The sequence below is a fragment of the Camelus ferus genome, chromosome 8 (genome assembly GCF_009834535.1).
Source record: "Camelus ferus isolate YT-003-E chromosome 8, BCGSAC_Cfer_1.0, whole genome shotgun sequence".
Taxonomy (NCBI): Eukaryota; Metazoa; Chordata; class Mammalia; order Artiodactyla; family Camelidae; genus Camelus; species Camelus ferus.
The window spans coordinates 27824000-27842967 of NC_045703.1; the positions used below are offsets into that span (position 1 = coordinate 27824000).

General features: G+C 39.5%; 1 protein-coding gene across 2 annotated transcripts in view; it reads left to right on the forward strand.

The window, feature by feature from the left end:
* Positions 1 to 2262: 2262 nt before the first annotated feature.
* Positions 2263 to 18968, forward strand: part of CRYBG1 (crystallin beta-gamma domain containing 1) — a 180245-nt gene continuing 163539 nt past the window's right edge. The window contains exon 1 of one of the 2 annotated variants that reach the window (XM_032484615.1): positions 2263 to 2582. In XM_032484615.1, coding sequence (XP_032340506.1) covers positions 2416 to 2582 — 167 coding nt within the window. In that variant the 5' untranslated portion in view covers positions 2263 to 2415. The remainder of the gene's footprint in view (positions 2583 to 18968) is intronic. The other variant, XM_032484616.1, reaches the window with a different exon arrangement.

Below are 18968 nucleotides of genomic sequence, written 5' to 3' on the forward strand. Positions count from 1 at the left end.
GATTAGTTATTTCAATGAGTAGACATGTATATTTTGAAAATATAAAAGTAAATGAGAAATGTTCTTAAGTTTCTTTCAGTCTAATAGGAGACACATATGTAAACAAATAATGTCCATGCAATATGAACAGTGTGAAAACTGAAATATGTTCCAGATTTCCTGGTGGCAGAAGAACTTGGCTTGGAAGAGTCAGTAATGAAGGACTGAATTACTGAACTTGTAAACATTGGAGCAGGTGTGCATGAGAAGATGTCCTCTTTTTTCCTCTTCCCTGTACCCCTTTTGTTTCTCTTTTTCTTCTTTCATTCTTCCCTCCTCTTCCTCTTTTCTTACTGATCCCTCTGCCCTCTTTAAGATTCAGCTCAAGGGCTACTTTTATAATCAACCTTTTCAAGCCACTCCTCTTCCTCCATCCCAAACCCCCAGGCTGGGTCAGTAATGTTTTCAAACTCTCATATTGCCTGGTATGTACCTCTACTAATTCTCTTGCCCTTTGATGTATGTCATCTATGAGTCTGTCAGTCACAAACCACCCCCTACCCCAGTCAGGGTCTGTCACTAACTAGTGCTCAATAAATGTTTCTTGAGGAAATACAAATTAAAACCACAATGAGAGACCACTACACCCCCTGAGAAGGGCTAATATGAAAAAAGTTGATGATATCAAGTGTGATAAAAAGGCAGAAAAACTGGAAATTTTAAACATTGCTGAGAGGAAACTATATTGTTACCTTTTGGAAAATTGTTTGACAAAATTTACTAAATTTACTAAAGCTGTACATATATATACACTGTTACCCAAAGTGAACAAAAAGGTTCATGTCAGCTTTATTCATAATAGCCCCCAACTGGAAATAACTAAAAGTGTCCATCCACAGTAGAATAGACAATGGACTGCAATATATTTGTATCATGGAGTAGTACACAACGTTTTTTAAAACCTGCAACATGCAGCAATATGGATGACTCTCAAAGACTAGTATTAAGTAAAAGAAACCAGAGGAAAAATAGTACATATTGTGGTTCTACTTCAATGCAGTTCCAGAAGAGGCAAAATTAATCCTTGCTGATATAAATTGGGAGGATGTTTAGCGTTTACAGAAGGGAGGGGTAAGGCACTGGAAGGAGACAGGAGAGAGACTAAGAAGTTTGGGAAATACTCTATACTTTTACAATGGTATATTTAAAAACCACATAAAGAAGGATTTCCTGGGACAATGTCAACCGTCCTTCATTAAAAACATTTACACCCTCAACTACATAAATATGTAAACGTTAATGATTTGTGATTTTTAACTGTATGTAGGATTACATTGATTAAAATGTAAATATAAAAATAAATAAAAATGAATATTCCTTGAATGATTGAGTGAATAAATGAATGAGCTGGCCTTCAAAGAGAAAAGAAGAAAGTATTACAGTGTAAGAGGGACTAGTACTGCATGGAGGTTTACAGCAGTGCTTGGCTGTTGAGCGATTTTTACTCTAATGATATCCGAAATAATTGCTCATGGACCTTTGCTTAAATATTAGTTGCCTTTGCTGTTTAACCACGGTTGTAAGGCTAAGAAAAGGAAGTCAGTAACAGTAAAGCGGATGAGGGAGAGCCCGGTGGGACTGGCATTTAATTCCCAGCGAGGGACCTATGAAGTCCTTGGGAACTGGGGAATATGCCTAATTTCCTTCAGTTTTATTATCCTTTTGTGCTTTATGAGGTGCAAATACAAATTAATTTTTCAGACTCTTGAAGGGAGAGGAGTTATACCCGTATTTACAAAACAGGAACAGAAGCCATTGCGTAAGACAGCCGAAGGCCAGATAGAACAGTCCTAATTGCCGAGAGGCCCAGCTGCCGGATGCGCCTCTCCCATCCTTCTTCAGGCGGGGTTCGTGTCTAAGCCACTCTTCGTGCCAGCCTGGCACAGGCAGAGGGTGACCAACTCCTCGGGCGACCGATGGCACATGCACCGGAGGCGATGTTCAAACCTGACCCAGCTCTGGGCTCCCTCTGCAGAGCAGGGGATGCAGTGTCAGGAGACGCAGTTCCCAGAGAATCCAGTAGGTGTCGCTGCCCCGCGGCCGCCGCTCGCCCCCAGGCCTGGGACCGGGGGCGTGTCCTTACCTGAGGCTCCGGGCGCGCGCGCCTCACCTGGGCTCGCGCCCTGTGACGCCCGCGCCGCCGGGGGGCGCTATGCTGCTGCCAGGCTATCGCCTCCCCCCAGAGGGCTCCGGCTGCTGTGCAGCTCTGTCCTCGTGCTCTAACCATCTGCCGTCCCCTGCTCCGGCGACGAGGGGGCGGGGTCGGAAGGCGCGTTGGAAAAGGCGGGCGAGCTGGCGCCCGGGTGAGTTCTTCCACAAGGGCCGGAGGCCGAGAGGGCAGCGTCCGAGCAGCGGGAGGAGGAGGCAGACAAGAAGATGCCACTGTCGCCGCCACCTCAGGGCGGCCAAGGGGAGTCCAGCCCTTCCAGGACCCCCAGGAAGCACACCCCTTTCCATATCTGGCGCTCCAAGAAGAAGCAGCAACCTCCGAGTTCCGATTGCGGGGTGTTCATTCCGCACCCGGCGCCCCTCAGCGAGGCCAGGTAAGCCCGAGCCCCTCGGTCTCACTTCCTCCCTCCTCTCTACTCCTGCTGCGCTGACCCTTGAGTCCTCTCCACCGTCAGCCTCGCTCGACCGCACTCGGAGGCGGGGAAAGGCCCACGTTAGGTCTCACGGGGCAGGAGCGCAACGGGGTCCAGAGGGGGTCAGTGCTGGCCTCTGCGGGTTTCTGGCGGCTTCCGGCTCAGACCAAGCAGCCGTGAGAACTGGTGCCCACCCTTGGGGCCTTTATTTTAACTGGCAAAGACTTTCCGCCAGAGTCTCTGTACTATCAACCTGATAACTATCAACCTGAGGGGTTATTACCATAATGAATGATGATAGGAACTCCACCTTGGGATTATATAATACTTTTGATAGCGATGCCTTAATTGTGAAGATCCACACTTTTGCAGATATTGTATCTCCGCTGCCTTCGCAAGATCCCAATGGAGGAGGAAGTGTCAGGGATGATTACCCCCATCTTATGGTTGGAGAACTTGAGACCAAAGTGTAAATGGTTTGTCCCCATTAGAATCAGTGGCAGAACCAGGCAGCACCTAGTTATTCAAAGTGTAACTGCCGTTGTGCTTTTAAATTTTTTATCATGATTTTGTGATGATTTTATCCTGTACGCATAATTATCCAATTCTACTATCTGAATTGATGCATTCTTTGAACAATAATCCATTTAAGTGACAGTATATGTATGCAGTTCAAGAATGTAAAATATTTTTAATGAAGGATAGTTGGCAATAAATCCTCCTGTATGTGTTTTTAAAACACACCCTCATGAACAATGAGGTCCAGAGTAATATTGTGCAACATTTGCATTTTAGACATATTTTCCCTTTTGTTTCTAGAAAGTCTTAATTTTGCAATATATTTCCATTGATTTAGCAAAAATTTTATTAACTAAATGCTGGGATGTTAAAAATAATGAAAGTGGTCTCTGTCATCAAAGAATTCTTAGTCTTTTGAGGAGACCAGAAAATAAACAGTGGGATAAGTGCTATGATAGATGTTAGCATAGAGGAGGAGATCCTGGGAAGCTTCCCGGAGGAGGATGACTGGAGTGGCTTAGTAAGACAGAAAAGGAGAGGAGCAACGTGTTCCAAGCAGAGGTTGCACTATGAACATCACTAACACTTGGAAAAGCATGATAACTTTCTGAGAAGTACTGTCCTGAAGTGGTTCAGGACAGTCTGAGTGTGTGTGAGAAGGTAGGGAGAAAGTGCTAAGATAGACAGCACTTTATTTTTTACCATATTTATCATTCAGGGTAGTAATTGGTTGTAATAGAATATATTTTATATCTATTGAAAGACTTACTGTGCTTAACTATGAACTGAAACTTCTAACAAAATGTTACTTGATAATGTATCCAATATTGAAGTATTTTGCCTATTACCTCAGTAAATATTTTAAACACTTCCATAACAGTTGTTCTGATCTGACCTAGTTCCATCACTTCCTGTCTATCAAAATGTAATAACATGCCACTGTAGACAATTTATTCACATGCAAATACATTTTAGACTAAAACTTAAAATAGGAGTTTTTGCTTCTCTTCTTGAGCTTATTGTATTTTAGTTCAGTCTTGAAGCACTTCACTCTTTTCCTTCAAAACTATGATAAACTTTGTACTAACACATGTTCTGAAAACTAAACTTACTTGTCTGTCTTTGGGATGTTTTTCTAGTTAGATCATCTTTATAACTATTTTGTTTCCTTCTGAGAGAGTGTACCCGTTTCTAACAAAGAGAGCGGCTGCAGCACTCCGAAGCTTTCTGGCCCATCTTTGGCCACTGTCACTCTCTTGAGCCATCTGTCCACGTTTGTCATTACTGTCCAGGATTTGGAGGTGGTGGAACTCAGCTGGAATGTGCAGCACTCACTGTGGCCTTTGTCTCTATAGAAGGATGGGACAGTCGAGTGGCCCCTCTTATTTGCTGGGCATACATGATTAATATTATCAGCTTTTAGAGCAAACAGAAATGAACTTATGTCCTGGCTGTGTGACTTTGGGCAAGTTACTTCACCTATCTGAGTTTCAGTTTCTTTCTTTGGAAAATGGAGAAAATAATAATACTAACTGTACAGAGCTGTCATGAGTATCAAATGATGGTTTACGTTATTAAATGTAAACTCTTTAATCATACTTCTGAACACAAAGTAGAAACTCAGTAACCACCATCTCCACCATGGGAGCAATGGCAAAGAATAGGGTTGGATGAGGGGGATGCTTCTCTTCCTAAAGGAGCTCACCGTTCTGATGATGGTTTAGAGTTTGTTGCTGTCAGATTTCTGTATCTTGAAAACATTTGTGACTTTTAGCATCAGTGTTCCAAAAATCAGTGACCATTGCTTTCTTTCTTTACATAAAATAATTTGAACATGGCTGACTCTCTTCTTAAAATGTACCCTTAAACTTTTTTTCAGCTTGGTTTTGGTAAACATGTTAATATGTTATTTTCTGTAGAAATAGAGCCGTTGCCCTCCTGGGTCAGCCTCGTCTCCTGTCTAGTCTGTTATTCTCTCGCCAACAGAGAGACCGTGGTGGTGTGTGTGGAGAGGGCGTGGTGAGCTGTGGCCAGGCTTTTCTTAGCAGCCATTAGTGGCCACTGCCCTTTATTAGGTTTTGAATTAAACTTCATTTTGTAAACAATTTATCAAATGTGGATTCTCTATCTAGGTTTAAATCCCTATTCTGCTTACTATGACAATTAGCTGTGTCACCCTGGGCAAGTCATTAACCTTTCTGTGCTTCAGTTTTCTCATCTATAAAAGGGGCATAAGAAGAATTGTTATAAAAATAAACACATTACTGCACGTCACAGGTTCAGAGCGGGGACCGGCACATTGTGAGTGCTCAGTAAGTGGGAGCTGTTTCCCCTTTTTCTTCCTAGTGTCTTGCCTGTACCTCCTTCTGAATAGTGATTTTATGTGTTTATTTTTGCTATATGATGGAAATAGTACTTCCTTTTTATTTCCCCTAATCAAGTCACCTAGTGTTGTTTTGATTAGAAATGGGCTCTTAGCTAAAGGTCAATGCAGTGAATTAAAAATGATCACCCTTGAACTGAACTCCAAACCTAGAGGCAAGCATTAATGCTCTCTGAAGGAAAGCCCAACGCAAGCGGCTAGTGGGCCCCAAAATCAACTGAAAATCAACAGACGTGATTTCATTTGGAGAAAAATGCAGCCAGTGTCAGAGAGCAGAGCATTCTCATTTCAGGATACCGAGGCTCAAGTTTTAGGATTGTCAGCAGTCCCTTAGTTTTTCTGTCCTTGTGTGGACCTTTTCCTTCTAAAAAGGGAAAACAACTTACTCTCTGTTTGTATCACTAGAATGTTGTGAAGATAAACTGTTACCTTATTCCGTTAGAAAAAGAACAATAATTTAAAACATTATTTGATAGCATCCTAGAACAGTAGAGTGTTAGTCTTCCTGACTTAATTGATTCTAGCTTTCAGTCTTTTGTGGCTGGTTTAGTGTTAAAACTCTGAATAAATTATTTTCTAACATAAAGGACATAGCTAGCTAAGTCTAGTTTTGTTTTATGTAATATTGCATCTAAACTGGTTAGCACATACTGAGTTATTTCCTTTATTTAGCTTATGCCAAAGGCAAGAGTTTGAAATTTTAGGTTGTTTCACCACTGATAAAGCAGGAATTTACATTTTAGCCCAGTCACTTACTAGCAGCAAGCTCCGGGGGAGGTTTCTTTACTGCTCTAACTTCACTTTCGTGATCTGTGTCCTCCCTCTTAGCATTATTTTGGGCACTTCTAAGTATACATTTAAAATGTCTAGCACGGTGCCTGGAAGATAACAGAGGTTCAATAAATGGCAGCTCTGAGAGTGAAAAAGATACAGACTGTGGTGTTGGATGGACTCAATTTCAAATCTGTCTCTGCCATTTGGGTAAGTTTTCTAAGCCTCAGTACTTAAGCGTCAGCCTCCTCACCTATGAAGTGGAGACAACGGCACTTCCCTGTGGGACCTCTGAGGGTCAGATACTATACACATAAAGCACCTGGCCCAGGCCCAGGCCCAGCGCGAAGCAGGTGGGAGCAGGATTGCTTGTGGCAGTGATCATTGTCATTGTCTTCACAGTAGTGGTGGCAGCATTTATAAATCCATTTCTACCTTGTAAATGGACTCAAACAACTTCTGAAGCCCAGAAGAAGCTGTAACTAGATTTGTCAAGACTTGTAGTACCTTCGAGTATCTGGAAGTACTTTATAGCTGTAAAAGGACAGCCTTTGTGCATTCAGTGACTTAAAAGTCTTAATACCTCTGACTAAGGAAGCTAAACTTTATACTTGGAGTTTGAGGCACCTCTCCCGAAGTGACTTTGGAGTCTAAACGTAGTATAGGGTCTTTCTTTGCCACTTATCATTGCATGACTTTATCCACCCTCTATCTTTACACTTTTAGTCATAATATTCTTAGTCCATATCCAAGTGACATAAACACTTTTGGAGACCTTTGGAACCTTTGGGCTTCGGTTCATTTCTTTGTTCTTCTTTAGCTTTCAATTATAAATTTTATTTACAAGGATAAGACAGCAAATCACTGCTTTACTATTCATGATGAAAGCAATGTAGCAAAGATATTCGATATTGAAATTTATTTTCTAACTCCTAATATTCATTCAAAATGCCAATCTTACTATTAACCTTAAAAACACCTGTCTTAAGCTTTTAGTTCACTAAAAGTTGTGTCAGGTCATTTGTGTTTCAGGAATGTCTGTGTAGAAAAAAATGATTTATTTATTTTAAAAATTGTGTCTAGTGAGATTATTTTAATCTTGAACTGTGTGCATTTCTGTTTACCTTGGAAAATGTTATCAAATTGTTTAATCTCCATTTCATGTTTTACCTATTGTATAGAAGATTTAGAGATCCTGTTCATGAAAAGCAATGCAATCTGACCTATAGAATTATTTGTCTAGCATTAATGATAGATAGTTCTATGGCTTAAATTCCTTTCTATGTATTGAAGTGATCATCCATCAAAATTTAAAGAGAAGTTTCTTATGTTCAACAACCACTTACTGAGCACTTATTCTGTATCAGGCACTGGGAAGTAGAACAATGGAATTAGAGGTAGTCTCTGCTCCTGAGAAACTCGCAGTCTAGCAGAGGATGGGGCATACGGATGGATAAAGTCACATATGACGCATTAAGCGCAGAAATAGAAGATTTAATCAAATGCATTGAGGTCAGAAAAAGGATTATCTCGAGGAAGCAGAAAATGTTTTCTCTCATGAAGAAGTTTTGCTCATACTGAATAATTAATGAGAATTTTTATTCTCTCACATAGAGATCATCAAAAGCTCTAAAACCTCTTAAAGTTATGATCATCTTAAACTATATCCAGGACTGGACCAAAAGAAAAAATCATGGAAACTTTTATTTTCTCAGAGGCATTTACAACGAATAAAGAGAATCATGTATTCAGGATTATGCATGAATAACTTTCTATTTAAAATATCTAGAGCCTGAGATATTTCAGCTCCCTTACCCTATTTTGGCATCTAGGATTAAAGATTGGACTTGGAATGTGACATACTGATCTGAAAACCTTGTGTGAAATTATAGGTAAACATGATGTTGACAGTATAAAATGATAGGCTGAAAATGAGTGGCTCTTGACATTTTTTTAGATAGGCTTGCAGATCCAACGAGGATTGTTATTTGAGGTACACAGCTAACTTGGTGTGTACTCAATTTCTGTCAAAATGATTCTGGAGTCTCTTTCAAGAAAAGTCCAGCATTGCCTATGTTCTCAAAACAAGGTGTTCTTCCTTAAAAACGATCTACCTTTATTTTCATACCAAATTGCTTGGCATATCCAACAGGTGTCTTTTCATAAAATCATTTTAGAAAAAGGAATTCTGGACTTTTACCCAAGAGAGGATTGAAATGCAAATTCAATATCTTGTCCCAAAGTGAGTTTTCAAGATTAAGTATGTATGACTATCAGATACTTGTGGGGAGTTTGGCAGGAAAGGCCAATCAATTGTCTATGAATCTCATTAGCTCACTTATTGCTCCTTTAAAACACAGCTACATTGGACTAACCCAAACAAAACCCATCAAAACACTGGATTCAGAGTTACAAGCAGCCTTCATTCTAGAGAAGGAGCACTTGCTTGGTGCTGTCTTTACAGCACTGTGCATCTCCTGGATTGGCCTGTTCAATGGAGGTGAAGCAATGACAGAGACCCTTCATAACAGAGCATCATTTTGACAAAGTACTAGGAGATTCCAAGACATACAAGTGAGGCGGAGAATCCAAAGTCCATTCATGGTGTCGCCAGCTCCCCTCATCAAGTTATATATAAGACAAGGACAGGTTGAATCTGTAGATAACACAGAAAAATGAAACCCAGAATTAACAAGTGCCTTTTGTTTTTTACCTACCCACATATGGCAGTTAAATGAGTCAAAGGAAGTTGCTGTTAAGCTTGGCAAAATATTGTGGTGAAGAAAGCTGGCTGCTGGCTGTACTTATTATTGCTGTGTGCCATTTCAAGCCAGCCACCCTAACTGAGTCTCCTTTATTAGAAGTTAGGGTTATGGCATCCCAAAGGAAATAACTCAGATAAGAGATCTGGCCAGCAGTTACATAAAGATACCATGCATAACACACATCTTAATTTTTTTCAAATTAGTTAAGAACCGGTTCCTGACAGTTCTGGATTCTCTAGTTGTATAGTTCTTTACCTTGTCATTGGGGTCAAGAGGCAAAATAGTGCATACTATGAATAAGACAAAAAATAGAAGAAGCATTTGATTTATAATAACAACTCTAGACTATGTGAAAACATTGTTTTCCATCAAGATTTGATTGAAAGATGCAGTTTATTCAACATACACTGTATGTATCAGACAGACACTGTTCTAAGCTCTTTACAACTATTAACTCTATTTAATTAACTACAGTTAATTCATAACATTCCTGAGAGGTAGGTACTATTATTATTATTCCTATTTTGAGGAAAAATGAGGCACAGAGGGGCATGGTAATTTGACCAATGTCACAGAGCTCATAAGGGTTGGGGCAGGGCTTCCCTACCTGTTGGTCTTGAGTCCTACAGTTAATCACTGCAGATTGAAATCATTGGGGTTAATACTGTCTTCTTTGGATTCCCACCGTGAGTATATTTAGGCTCTAGATTTCACAAGCAGAAATTTTAATACATATAGGAAAACAAATTAATTTTTGGTACTAAATAGTTTCTGTATAAAGTAGTGAAGAGAAAAAATATGTAAATTCCTAGAAATGTAAGTGCTTTCAAATCTTGGAAGAAAAAACAATTTTAAAGCAGAAATTCTAAAGTATGAGTTATATACAAAAGCATCCTGTTGGATCCTGAGTCTGGGGCTTCTGCTCAAGTTTTGTCAGGGATCAGTATAACCTCGAGGTGGGCCTAGTCGGTACACCCTCCTCCCTCCCCTACAGTCTTGGCCTAGGCAGTAGCGTGCAAGGTCTGAGACCAGTGGCTAGCTAGGTGGCCCTCAAAATTTACAGCTGCTGCTCAGGCTAAATGGGGTGTCAGCATTTCTCAAGTAGATTTGTTGGGAGTGATTCTAACTTTAGGTCTCTAGAAGTCCTGCTGCTTGAATTCTTTGGTTTTGCTTCCTGATTTATCATTGAGGGTTCCCTGCTAATGAATGCATTTCGCCTTATGTTGACCTTACACTTCAAGGATTATAAACCATGGCTGATATTTTATCCCACGTGAGGCTCATAATGGTGTTTGTGTAGTAAGCACAGCCCCTCATTTTATAGATGAGGAAAGCGAAGTTCAAACAGAAAAAAATGTGACAATGAATATATATATATGTTCATGTATAACTGAAAAATTGCGCTCTACACTGGAATTTGACACAACATAGTAAAATGATTATAAATCAATAAAAAATGTTAAAAATAAAAAAAAGAATGCAATGCACGTGGAGGAAGTGGGACTAAAATCAGGTTTTCTGATTTCTGGTCGGCTGTTATTTTGGGTTTCTCTTGGGTCATAGACTGTACCTCTCCATTCCTGACCTCCACCTACCTTTGACAGGAGCCAGACTGACTCATCTAACTTCCTGATGACTGTTCCCCTGGAAATATTCCCCTAGATTCATAAACCGACAACCATGAGACTGTCTGATCCCCAGATTGAGTTCTTAGTTATTCAGCATTGTAGTCTGGTTACTGACCTATTGAATATTTTCAGAGTTTCTGTTATAATTAGTATTTCACCTACTACCTAAAAAAACAAACAAACCCCAAAACCCAAACAAACAAAGCACACACACACACATTAAAAATAACCTAATTCATGTTAAAAAAAAGTTTAAAATTTGCACAAGCCATATTTTATAACAAGAAAGTGTCATTTAAAATTATAGAGTCTATCCATATTGTACCCACTTAAGAAGTTCCTTAATGGGACTTGACATAATGATGGTGCTATGACACATAATATATTTTATTTATGATTGTCGCTTAAATGTTCTGATAATACTGATGGACTTCATAAATATCCAAGGAAAGCACAGCTTGATTGTCTTTTGCATAAGCGATTTGAAAAAGATAAAACAGTTGAACCAAACTATTGACAATTACATTGAAATACCGTGTCTCCTTCCTCACGAGGGCCATGTGCAAACCTAAGAACTGTCCCTTTTCAAGCCTGTGCAGGGGAGGCTTCCCTAGGTCTTGCCAGGCATTCTTGGCTCTTACTGCCTCGCAAAGGTTGGCTTGCCTCTCCACCATTTCACTCACATGAACTAAGTGGTTGTTATTATTTCCAAAACAAGAAAATGTAGTTGCTTCAAGATGGGATTACAAAACTATTCTCTTTTAGTATTGCTTCCCCCAAACAGTTTTGTGTGGAATAGATTCAATTATTAATCAGGAATCTTTCATTAGAACCTACTTTGGATGGAAACAAGAACATTTGTATTCTGGTATGTGTTAGCAAACATGTTTAAAAAAGCTAGTCTAACACTAGAATTTGGATTTTTGTTTTTCAAGATTAAAGCAAAGTATGACTGAATGTCTGGCATTTACCAATTTGTATTTTGTGATTGTCGTAATCTCACCCTGTAAGAAGTTTCAACTGCTTTGACCTAGAAGTCCTAGGAACTAGTTCATTGTTGGTCCTTAATTGTACCCTTCCTTGTTATTTCACTTTTATTTAGAGCTCTTTTCCATGCCCATAAGGACATAACCAGCCCTAGATGTAGACAATAACTATTGAGGCTGTGTTTCCTTCATCATATAGCTTCCTGCAGAGAAGTTCCCCAGGAATATATGCACAGACTTCCTTGCTCACTGAAGGGTTCCTGGTTGCTTTTCTGGGTATGCAATCATACCCCGGTTACAATTCCACGAGTTTACAAAGCCAGCAGCTGTTAAACAAAGAGGAGCACCAATTCTTATCTTCATGCCACTCAACAACTGATCAACAAAGAGCAAAATACAGTCGGTTGGGTTTGGGCATGTTTTCTGAGAAAAATGGGCGGGGATGGGGGGGAATGGAGAAGGAACATTCTCTTTAGCCCGATAATTCCCTGCCTCTCCTGTAAGTTAAGTAAACATTAGAAACTTTTCTCAAGAATACACGGGACAAAGGGCACGAACAATTACTAATTACCTATTATGTGACAGCTGCTTTTATATTTAGTTTATTTCTTCATAATAGTGCTGCTAAGTAGGTGATTTTACCATTTTTACAATTGAGAACACAGAACCTGAAAGAGGGAAAGTAGCATCTCAAGCTGATTTAGCTGGTAAATGGCAGAGCAGTATTTGAACCCAGGTCTTCAGACTCCAAAGCTCATAATATTTTCACCATACCATAAGAAATCTAAAGCTGATTGCACTAACGGTTGGTAGAGGGTGTGTGTTGGGGGGAGATAGTTAACTAAAGAACAGAAGCATCCAATAGAAATGTAGTTATCCATTTCCTCCCAGGGACCAGGAAAGAAGCGTTTCTCCTTTTTAATTATCGGCACTGTACCTTGTCCCATCTAGAGAAAGGGAATATCCAAGAATGAAGAATTTGTGTGTGCTGGGAAGTCTGTGAGGCACCCTTGTTTTCCTGGGGACTTTTGACTTGAGGTAACTCTGCTGAGAATCAGTGACTCAGTCCCTGAAATGTTAACTAAACTTGTTGCACCTGATTTCCAATCTACTCATAAAGCCACCAAGTCTTACTCCCTGTTACTGGGATGATTCACAGAGTATGCAAAGGAATCTAAGGTGGAAAATGTTGAGGGTTTTTCACTCTGCCCAAAGGCTGATCACAGCCCTAAGAGAGGAAAGAAAATGCTGGTGACCGAAACTCCATATTTATAGGAAATACTGTCGGCTTGAAAGATGCATATCTAGAGACTCTAATGTAAAAAGATTATGAAAACCCTTTAAATAATCTTTGTCTTTATGGGAGCTAGTAAGTTGTGTTTAGTGCCCATTTCTCTGAAAATTGAATTTTATTTTGACTTTTATGTATTTCAGGGATTTTAAAAATTACGTTTCAGAGTGTTCATTAATTTCTATGAGTATTATTATATGCACAAAACTAATTCAGCATAGGTCATAAAAGAGAGTACATTTCCGTTTCTATTATACTAGGCTAAAAAATATGCTCTGGTATTTGGATTTATTGTAGTTATTTTAAAGCATAAATTACTATAGTAATTATTACCACTTAATTTCCAGGGTAAAACTGGAAATTTGCTACTTTCTCTTGAATCACACTCTCTCCTCATTTCTGCTTATTATAGACTTTCTCTAATTTTAAGAACAATTATCCAGGGATAATGGTAATTGAAGCATCAGGTTTGCTTCTTTCATGTGACTCAAGTAACTGAGCAAATGTTACCTCCATCAAAAGCAGTCTTGATGTAAGGTCTTCGGGTACTGTCTGTCACACTCAGGAAGGTAAGTAAATGTGAGAGTGAAACTGCACAGGTGTAATTCATCTATTAAACAAACATCTATGGATACCTGCTATGTGTGAGGCCCTGGGGTATGGGCTAGCAAACCAGTTCAAGCTCTATTATTGGGCAACTGAGACTTATTCTTCTGTCTTCTGAAGATTCTGCAATATTCACTATTAAAATAATGAAAAGCTGACACATTTACCAATATAATAAGAAAGAAGAGTAAATGTTCAAACATGTACAAGACAGAGGCTGAGAGATACAGATACTGGACTCGCAGGGGGTGGAGGATTTATCATTTTTGAGAGTTCTCAACACATACTGCTAAAGGAATTCCAAAGAACACCTGATAATGTTCTAGCTATCTATAAAATGGATAGAAATTCTATGAATAATATGTGTAAATACTCTATTCTATGGATATATATGTGTAAAGTACTTAGTGCTAGAATGTATGTGTGTGTATATAGGCACACACGAATATGTACTTAAATGTCCTCAGTGTGTATGCATGTATGCATGCATGTATGTATGCACACACGTACTCATATCTATACTCAGTGCTAGATTACTTACTTGGTAAATTAAGCATATGCTTACAACATCAGCAAAGGAGGGAGGGATGAGAGAGAGAAAAAAATCCATAATATACCTGGAGGTTTTATGTTATTTCAAGATATAAACATTTTGTTTTAGGGTTTTCACATAATTTATCACTAAAGATAAAATTACGAAGGCAGCAATTTAGATGCCTTTTGTATCCTGTTTTATTTGTCACTTAGCATTATATCATAAGCATTTTCTCATGTCATTAAAATACATAAACTCATTTTCTTACTCATTTCCCTATTGCTGGACATTTAGGTTCTTTCTGATTTTTCATTATTATAGTTAAGGCTGCAGTGAACATCACTGTGTGAAACCTCTGTCTCTGCATATCATCTGTTGGCCCTTCCAGATCCACTCTCCACCCTCCTCTGTGCTCCTGAGAGCTTATTTATAGACTGTGTGGACCACGCTTTCCTACCCTCTGGTTTCTGGTTAGGTTCAGCCAATGAGAGGCTTTAGAGGAGAGGGCAGGCGCAGGAGGCCATGCTGGAGTGTGGTGTGGTCTTGTTACCGGGCTGAAGGCTACAGCCTCTGTTAGGTGGACCTCTTCTACAGCTGGGATCTTGCCAGTTCCAGTGCTCACTCCTCCTTGCCTATCTGTCTAGAGGTAGTAATGATTTCCTGCTGTTGGGAGCCCTGGGCTGCTCTACCATTCCTTATTGATTTTCCTTCACGTCTTGTAAATAGCTCTTTGAACACTTTTCAATCATCTCTCTTGTGTGTGTGTGCCATCTCTTCCCTGCTGGAATCCTGTCTGACATCATCTAAATCTAAGTGATATGTCCTTTTAATTATATTTTAAGTTAGAGTCTTTGTACTGCAGAAAGGTAAAAGACTATTCAGAACTGAAGGGGAGCTAAATTAGGTCAGGACTGAGCTGGTGTTAGTGATAAATGGCACTACATTGAATCAAATTACCCTCATAGAGATATAAGCAAATTGCTATTGGAACAGTTGGAACAGGGAGAGGAGGGCAATAAAGTCTTCCATGCACTGTGCTGGACAGCTGTACTTAAAAAGATAAGGAAGGTACCTTAGCTGCCAAATGTTTCCAGTTCTTTTGTTTCATTTGGGTATTATTGGTTCAATTCTTTCATTTCTCTTTTCTTCATGGGATTTTGTGCCTCACCCCTTATGTTTTTCCTTCTATTCTTGGCAGTTTGCATATTCATATATGCCACTTTCTATCTCCATTTATATATTCCTTCTTCATCTGCATGCTTACTCATGACCTCTTCCTTACAGAAAGCACACTCAGGAGTTTGTGAGCTGAGTGGATACTTGAAATTTTGGAATTTCTCCATCTCGGAGTGGTAACATTCTTAGTCTTTAAACAAAAAGCAAAGCATATTAGCAAAGAGTTAACTTCATTTACTTTTGCTTCATTTTGAAATTTCAGCCTGTAATTTTCCAGAACAAATGTCAAAGTGGTCGGCAAACTTACTAGGGACTGTTGTTACTTTACGAATCTTTTCAGGCAAATAATGAGGTCATGGAAGGCTACTGGGTCATCACTGACCGCATCCCTGACTGACGTGGAGTATCGAGGCTTATCCAGGGATTCACCAGGCTGTGCAAAAGTCTAGCCCCTTTTTAAAAATAAATTTTGTGTTTTTTAGAAAATGTCTTTGTTGATCGAATATTCACATTATATTTCACACTCTTGGAAATGTGAATTACTATGAATATACTCTACCACAGGTATAAAATAAGGATAATTCACTTAAAATTCAATATATAAAATTCTCACCATTTAGTAATGACTAGTGTGGTAGAAAAGAAAAACAAAACAAAACAAAAAACCAGGTGGTAGAGAAATGAGAGGTCTTAGGGTTTAATCTTATATTTCTCAATGACTAAGACTTTGGGTAAATCATCTGAACTCTCTGAGCTCAGAGTGTTCATCAGTACAATAGGGATGATGCCAAGCTGCCTGGCCCCCCACCACACTGTTGAGAGGCTCCTTGGAAACAATGTGTGAAAGTGTGGTGAGAACTGTGAGGCCTGAGATAAACTCCATCGCCCCTTGACTCATCCCTTGGCTCTAACCACTTCTTTTCCAGAAGGCTTGTAAATTCTTTTCTCTTTTCCTGTGGTCTTTTCATAAGTGAGTGGGTACATGGCAGTATTCACTTTTCCCATTCTTTTCTCCATCCTAATCTCCTTCGTGTCCATTTCTTCCCATCTCTGGAATTCTGGTCTGAAGCTGGTCCAGGGCACTCCCATCCATGTCCCTGCACAAAGTGACAAGGTGAGAGTGGGGGGCTCTGTGGATCCTGTTGCTGCTCCAAACACCACCCCCCCAACCTTCTTGGCTTTCTTCCCCCCTCCCCTCAATCTTCACCACCTAAATGCCTGTGGGAATTGCTGTCGCTGGATGGACACGCCCATGTTTCCTCTTCCGCCACTACCACCAGAGTGTTTTTCTCTTACAGATGTAACATATCTCACAGAGGAAGCTCATGTGGGCTTCCCAGATAATTCTGAGAAGTAGTTAGGTCTAACTGTCACGATTTAGCAGATTAAGCAATTGAAGCATGAAGTTGTTTAATTAAAGTCAGGACTGTATTCCAGGACTCCAGAATTTCAGCTAATGCTCTTTTCACTAAAGTGCCACAAATATCATAACAAAGTAGACAGAGAAAAACATGTTTTTTAGCTTTATTGGTTTATTGTGATGTGCTTCCTTTTTCTTCCTTTTTACAATTTAACATGGGTCAAGTTAGTGGAATAAAGTGATATTGAAGTAGAAGAGGAAGTTGAAAAATATTTATTTGATGAGTAGAGTAAGATATTGATCTTCACATTCTAGTTAAAAATTACACTATTATAAATATTAAATTTTTAACATAACATTTCTAAGAAAATTCTATATGTAGAAAATAATGGATTTTTATTGGTAACAAATAGCTCACTGTTGAATCTTCAGGTTTGACTCTTACCTGTTTTATACTCTTTTGAAAGACAGTTGTCTCTAGGGCATTTCAGTGTTTGGAGTTTGATAACCAAAGACACTGTTCTGACTTGCACAACTTCAGTGGAGCAAAATCTCGGAAGTTGTTATTCCGCCAGACACCCTTCCCATCAAAGCTACTCATGTTCAAGTCCTAACATACACCTTTAGTTTTTTTCCCCTAAGTGGAAATTGGAGTATCATTGAACAAATGTATTTAGGAAATTTAAATATTTAAAATATCCCTAGAGTAGTTTCCTTTGGGAATTTGTGATTTGAAAAGGTCTCTGATTGAATTCTCAAGAAATTCTGGAGCCCCAAAGCCAGGGCTTGGACGTGGACAGGAACGCGGAGCAGCTGCAGTCAAGTTCCCCAAGCATCAAAGCTTGGTGGTGGATCAGGGGGCTGATGAACCAGCCACCTGAATGAATCTGATGCTTTTTAGCCCAGAGAGGAGAGTGCGATAAGGCAATGTGGCTGTTTCTATCACAACCCTTGTATTTTTGTACCTATCATCTAAATGAATTCCCAAAAGAAGATAAATAATGACAATTTGGGGAAGGAACCAAAGCAGAGATCTGAAGACTTGGATCTCTGCTTACTGGCTGTGTTAATTCAGGACAATCACTTGTCTTTCCTGGGCTTATAATCCTCATTTACAGCAGGAAGGGAGAATTTGGCCTTCTGTCGTAAGGTTTGTTCATGTCTAACTCCTCTGGATTATGTATTTGAGTTTATAATTTTCCAGGAAATTTGGTCAAGGCGTAAATACAATAAGCAGCAACATCTAATGCATGCAGAATCTGAATTGGTTCTAATGAGAAGTAAGTTATTTCTACTCTTTCCTGGGGGAGTGTCCCTTGGTGAAAAATAGAGAGCCATCAAAGTCACGAGGTAGGCTGGCAAGGTTAGAGTTTCTACACCCCTTCTAGGTAGGAACCTTGCACATCTTGCACAGCTACAAAAGGGAAAAGAAGGAAACATCAAGAGTTATGCATTTAACTTAGACACATAACATGAAAGGGGGATCATACAAATGCTGTTCTGAGGAATCTCTTAAGATGTATGCACCTGTGTCTTTATATTTGATTGTCATTTCACTAATTCAGCAAAGGATCATAGAATTCAAACTGAGGAATGTGCAGACACTCCCTATTTGCAGCCTAGAAGGCCTTAATAACGATGAAAATTTAGGGGGGAAATATGTAGAAAATTTCTATGTCTGGCTTCTATGTAGTCATGAAGTATCTTTTGACTTAATAAAATTGCATACTGCTTTCTTTACAGGTTTGAGGCATAGCATCTTTAGCCCTGAGCTTGTGGCCAAAATATCTAAATCCTGCTCCTGGTTCAGCCTTTCGCTGACTGTGTTACCTTAGGCAAATCATTTCACTTCTTCGGAGCTCAGTTCCCTCAAATATGAGAAACGAACCAGTGGAAGGATGAAGTGATCTTTATCAACCTCTTTCCAAATCCTATATTTTCTTTGTCTAGAGAGTCCAACTTGCTATTGAGGAAGTTGAAGGACATTAACAAACAAAGACAAATGTTGTCTCCAACATTTACACACCAGCCAATCTCGAGTATTAAAAACCATATCCAGTGAAAGCTAGTTTGACTGAGGGAAGGTTCCTGGGAGATGGTGTCTTTGGTGGGTTCTCCTAGAAGCAAACTCTATGACAAGGATTTAGGCAAAGATAGAATTCGGGAAATAGTAGGGAGAGAGGAGGTGAGCAGAAAGGGAAGCCAGCTAATAAAGGGGGAATTGTTGCTCCTGTTCTCACTGTAGGTAAATGGGGTTAGTCCGCTTGGGAAATCTTGACTGTCACTGTAGAAGTCAGAGCTGTGCCGTCCCTAGGGGAGGGAAATCG